The sequence below is a fragment of the Myotis brandtii genome, unplaced genomic scaffold (genome assembly GCF_000412655.1).
Source record: "Myotis brandtii unplaced genomic scaffold, ASM41265v1 scaffold64, whole genome shotgun sequence".
Taxonomy (NCBI): domain Eukaryota; kingdom Metazoa; phylum Chordata; class Mammalia; order Chiroptera; family Vespertilionidae; genus Myotis; species Myotis brandtii.
This window is the reverse complement of record NW_005370460.1, coordinates 372,325-378,231: the sequence shown is the minus strand read 5'-3', so window position 1 is coordinate 378,231 and position 5,907 is coordinate 372,325. Positions and strand designations below refer to the sequence as shown.

At 56.9% G+C, this 5,907-nt stretch overlaps 1 protein-coding gene across 1 annotated transcript in view; it reads left to right on the top strand.

Moving 5' to 3' along the window:
* The first annotated feature begins 855 nt into the window (after positions 1–855).
* Positions 856–5,907, top strand: part of NR1I3 (nuclear receptor subfamily 1, group I, member 3) — a 7,088-nt gene continuing 2,036 nt past the window's right edge. Inside the window, 4 exon segments of the mRNA XM_014528516.1 lie at positions 856–4,377; positions 4,380–4,442; positions 5,513–5,527; positions 5,530–5,572. Coding sequence (XP_014384002.1) covers positions 4,137–4,377; positions 4,380–4,442; positions 5,513–5,527; positions 5,530–5,572 — 362 coding nt within the window. The 5' untranslated portion in view covers positions 856–4,136.

Genomic DNA, 5,907 nt, shown 5'->3' with positions numbered 1-5,907 from the left:
GACCCTATGTTCCTTACATCTACTGAAGCTGTCCCCGGCCCCAGCATGTTTAAACTCCTTGAGGACCCAGAGCATCTTATTCTTTTTCTTTCTTTTTTTTTTCTTTTTTGATGGTCACACATCTGCCTTTATTGTGAGCAGCAGGCGGGACATTCCAGCAACAGCACAAAAATTAACCTACAGACGCCGGGCCGCGCAGCCGCCTGGTTGGAACCCGTGGGAGCCCATACACAGATGCCGACTCAGAACAGCAGGAGACATGAGCTCTTCACAGCTCACCAGCTAGTGGAACCCATTCTCCCCAGTGTTGGGGTCCATCCCCAGCAGGTCCAGGGGTTCCCAAAGTTGTGGATGGAGTCGGCGAAGAGGGAATGAATGACTCGGAGGCAGCGTTCAGTTGATCAGCATGGTTGGGTTCTCTTGCCTGGTTCTATCCAGGATCTCCAGCCAGGTTCTGTCTTTATATTTTCTTGTTACATCTGTATTTATACCAGTTGATTTTAATCCTGTCAATTTCTATTCCAAAGTTTAGGGCGTTTCTTATCTCCATTCCAGGGAGTAAAGATTATGTAGCTTAAGCGTGATTGTTCTTAGTTAAAGTGATTAACTACCCGCCTGGCACTTAGTTAAGGGGTTTTATTCCCTCCCTAACTTCAGGGAAAAATTCCTACCTGGGGAAACAACCTTTCTCAGAGAGGTGACCTTGGTTAAAACACATAGCGCTAAGGGGAGCAAACATATTCAGAACAATATGCTATATACGCCAGGTCCCTTGAAACATATGCTGTGCAGATGTTTCTTTCCTGCAGCGACTGTGTCAAGCAGCAAGGATGGACTGACTTCCGGCACCCCAGACCCTCCGGATCTGGGTCCTGGGGCCCCAAATCCCCTCCCGCTGCTCTGGGAGCCCACGCTCCCTTCGATATTCCCGCCCCCGTGTGTCCGCCCCGCGGGGAGGCCTCCACAGCTCGGTGGCCGGGTCCGAGGTGGAGGGGGCGCAGCTTGGGAAGCTGCCCGGGGAGCCCGCAGACACCCTCGGCTACAACCAGAGCGAGTCCAACCCCACCTCCCAGGGGACGTCTGGCTGCGACCTGGACCGAGGGGCGCCTCCCCCGCGCTTCTGGGCAGTTCGCCCACACTGGCGCCGACTACATCGCCCTGAATGAGGCCTGCGCCCCGGGGCCGCCACGGACCAGGTGGCCCAGATCGCCCGGCATACCCGGAGCGGGAGTGCCCGGTGGCTTCGCAGGAACCTGGAGAAGGGGAGGGAGACGCTGCAGCGGGCAGATCCCCCCAAGACACACGTGACCCCCCCTGACCGGGAGGTCACCCTGAGGAGCTGGGGCCTGGGCTTCTACCCTGCGGACATCACCCTGGCCTGGCAGCGTGATGGGGAGCACCAGACCCAGGACCTGGAGCTGGCGGAGACCAGGCCTGCGGGGTGGGGACCTTCCAGAAGTGGGGGACCGAGGGGGGGCCCCTGGAGAGGAGCAGAGATACACCTGCCACTGCAGCAGGAGGGGCGGCCCAGCCCCTGGCCCTGAGATGGGTTTCCTGGTCCTGCCCTGGGTCTGTGGTCAGTTCTGGAAACTCTCTGGGGCCCGGGACTAGGGCTTCCTTAGGACCTCACGGCCCCGCCTCCTCCGGCTCTGATGTGTCCCTCAGGCTCTGAGTGTGAGGCCGCTGCCGGAAGTGGAACTGAGTGATACACGATGTGCTGGCCCCGACTCCCTCTCTGCAAAGGGCTGGCATGTCTGCCTTCCTCTCCGCATAACGTGAGGATTTGGGAGGCTGGCCCAGCCCTGCCCACACCATCGTGCACACTGTACACATTCAATACATGCAGTTTTCTGTATATCAACGAAACCTCAATAAAGTTGTTTAAAAAATGGAAAAAAAAAAGCTTTTTGTAAATGTCACGAGTGTACTCAGTGGAGGCAATCTCATGAAGGTGAAGAGCGTGCCCACGGCCGAGAGCACCGGTCACGGGCTGGGCGTCTGCTCATGGCCGCGAGCTCCACTGTGCCCGGCACGCGGTGATCGGCCACCCCGCCACCGGAAAAGCACACGGCCAGGAGCCCCCTCTGCATCTTTATTTTTTTTAGATATATTTTTTATTGATTTCAGAGAGGAAGTGAGAGAAACATCAATGATGAGAGAGTCTCACACAGCAGGTCCTCAGCCAGTATTTGTTGGCTGAGTGAATTAGCGTGAATTCCAATAGAATCACACTCAAGCAAAGATACCAACAAACGCATCTGCATAAATACACTCACCTCTCCCAGGACCAGATCTGGGGCGCCTGCGGGCCTATTGTAAATACAGTGAGTTAGGCGTGGCTCATTGGATGTTGTGCTTGAGAAAGGGTTCCACCCACTCATCCTCAGGACCTCAGCAAGGCCCTTTAACCTCAGTCTCTCCCTCTCTCTGTGTTATGACGCGAGCCTGCACTGGCTTTAACTCGCCTGCGGAGCAGCATTACTTATAATGTGAGTCTTAACTGAAGAGCAGCAGGCACAGAGCTTGTTTCTAGTGGGAGGAACTGTCGGTGCAGACACGGCTGGCGCCGGGCAGGGGCAGTGCCGAGGCCTTCACACTCAAATACCAAGACTTGGACTCTATCCAGTGCGGGCGGAATCAGACTTACCTAACACAGACATACCCTGCAGAGTGCCCATGCCCAGACACCCAAACAGCTTCTGAAATTACTTTTTCTAGCCCTGGCTGGTGTGGCTCGGTTGGTTGGAATATCAATCAGTGCACCAGAAGGTTATGGGTTTGATTCCTGGTCAGGGCACATATCTAGGTTGTGGGTTTGATCCAGGTTGGGGCGTGTATGAGAGGCAACGTTTCCCTCTCACATCGACGTTTCTCTCTCTTTCCCGTCCTCCCTTTCTAAAATCAATATATATAAATAAATTACTTTGTTCATAGAGGTTGGGAGAGTAGATACTTCTTACACTTGCAAAAGTATTCTTCAGTGTCAATGAAACACAGGACAACCCCGGTGATGACTCCTACTTCTGAGTCTTAAGCTTATTAATTGGGCAGGACCAGGTATTTTGCGGGGCCCCATTAAAACGAAAATGCAGAGCTCCTTCTTAAAAAAATCACTAAGAATTTCAAGACACAACATCAGAGCACCAAACCGAGCCCGAGAAGAGCCCTCTCGGTGCAGGAGCGTGGCAAGCTCACTGCCCACAAAGCCTGCTCGGGGCACAAGCGCCACGAGTTAATGCCACCACCTCCAGGTCTGAGCGGCCTCCCTGCTGAGGAAGCAGGGCCTCTAGCTGAGCGGGCTCTGAACTAGAGCGCAGCCTCTAGGAGCTTCCCCGGGGCCCCCAACGCTGGCCCTGCTCTCCCTCTCTGCGCTGTTCCCAGGACCCACAGACAGGCAGCCGGAAGCTCCGCAGCGGGGAAATCTCCTCGGTCTGCTTAGGAGCAGCTTCCAGTGACTCCCGAGGTCCCCACCCGCCAGGGTCCCTCCCCACGCGCCAGCAACCAGAGCCACAGGCATGCTGGGAAAACCTCCCCCAGGCCTTTGCCCAGGTCCAGAGTCTGAGAACTGGAAGCCACACACAACAGAAGACCCTGAGGACATGACCCCTGACCTGGACAGCTCCGGGGATCAAGGGGAAAGAAGTGGGGGTTTGGGGAGATGCATCCCACCGGATCCTGTGGCCTGCAAGCGACAAGCTGCCTGAGAGGGGCAGGCAGGCCACCTTCTGGCGCCAGAAACGAAAAACAGCACAATCAGGCACCGCAGGGGCTGGGCCCGGAGGCGTCCAAACGCTCTGCAGGAAGGGGCAGGGCCAAGGTCGGCCCAGAGCCCCCCCCCCCCCCACCCCGGACTGTGACAGCCACCCCAACACCAGGAGCCACGGCCAGGGGGGAGATGGGCTGCAGAACGGTGTGGCCTGTGGGGACTGGGCCACGGCTATCACTCCCCTGCCCTGACTGGCGAGGCTGGCAGGGTTTCTTCAGGGAAGAGCCTCCTCCCAATAGAAACAGCCCCAACTGCGCCCGAGCTGTGCAGCCTCTCGCTCCGTGGCCAGCTGGCTCCATGGCACCGAGCTCCACACCACAGGCAGCATCCTCACGGAGGAAGGGACACAACCCCTCAGTCAAAAGCACTTATGGTGCTCATTTCCTGTAAAGCACCAGGCCACAGGGGTGACCCTGTGCCTCCATGCGGATGCGAGAGGTGTGCCCAGCCACCCTCAGACCTGTGGGCACAGCGCAGAGTAACCAGTGTCATCTTGGCCCCTCACATAACCACCCGTTCCCTGTCATCCCCAACGCTCACGTCTGTCTCTCACAGACGAACAGTTGGCACTGGTCTCACCTGCCTTTTCGCTGGGACCAGTAAGGTCAACAGGCCCAGAGGCACCACTGCCCAGCCTGCAGGTTGGGGAAGTGCCTGGATGCTGGCAGGAAGGACAGTGAGCTGGCTCCTCCCATCCCAGGAACCCACAGACCACGCTCTGCTTCTCCTTGTTCCCACGGAGCATTCTCTACAGCAGGCAAAGCTCTTTAAGACAAGTTGGTGATGTCACTATTCTGCTCACCTTCCAGTCCACGATCTCATGGCCTCGCTCCCCAGGCCATCTTCATGGCTCTGTCCCCCTTGCTCAATGCATCCCAGGCACACGGCGGTGGCGCCATCCTCAGACACGCCTGGCACCCCTCGGACCTCTGCGCGTGCCTGGCCGTCCCTCTCCCAGAAGCTCATGGTGCCTTGGCTGGCTTTCCCTTCTCTCAGGTGCAGTGCCTGCCACATAGCAGGTAGTTGGTAATTGTTGAGTTAACCACATGATGCTCTTTCTGTGTCCAGGTTATGAGGCTACACTCCCAACGTAATGTAACAGGGGCTCACGCAGTCAGCATGCCCAAGGTCACTCAGCTAAAAAGCTGTAGAGCCAGTATTCAGACTTGCCTGTCTGATTTCCAAACTCTTGCTGTTTCCATGACATCACACTATTTTTCCATGTGAGCAGTGGGAACTGGAGAAGTCAAACAATCTTGATTTGAATTCAATCTACATCACTTAACTATTTTGTGACCTTGATTCTCAGCCTGTTTACACTTCTGAAAAGTATGGATACAACACCTGTGGATAACAAATCCTACATCTACCCGTAGGGATGTTTCATCCCATCAGGTGTGACCGCAGAGCCTTTGAGATCATAATGCTGTACAGACATAAGGCGATGCTTTAGGTATCAAGAGCCAACTCTTCAACTCCCCTGCCCTGAGTTGAGTTTGGCTTCAACTCAGGAGCCAAACATAGCCTGTCCCCACCCCAGTGCCTTGCTCTCTGCCGGTGCCCACAGGCTGGAGAAGGTGGACAGGACACCCCCATCCACAGCCTCCGGGACTCCAGCCAAGGCCAACAGGCCTCCGGACTCCCTCCCGCACCCTTTGCTGTGAGGGTGGCCGGGCCCCAGACCACGGCCGGCAGGGAGGTGCTCTCTGCTGATGTCGAGCTTTGTCGCGTCTCTTGCAGGCACAGTGATCCTGTCTGCAGGCCGGCAGCGCGGCGAGCAAAGCAGGCCCAGCGCCGGCACAGAAAGCACCCGAGCAGCTGAGTGCGGGCGGAGAGTCGTCCAGACACGCCTGGGGCCCACCTGCCACGTGGGCACCTGTTGGACCAATTTGAGCAGTTCAGGGTGAGCACTCACAGGACTTGGGCTGGAATGAGACCAAAAGGGTAACCAAGGAGGACAGCCTGAGGGAGGGGCTGCGTGTCACTACAATTCAGAGGCCAGGACTTCTCCAGGACCCCCGAAGAGGCCAGCTCCTCAGCCCGGAACCCTTCCAAGGCTGGAGGGACCGAAGGAGAGCACTGGGCCCCGGGCCTCCCTCAGCTCTGATCTCTGCGGCCTCCAGCCCCTCTGTTCACCCACC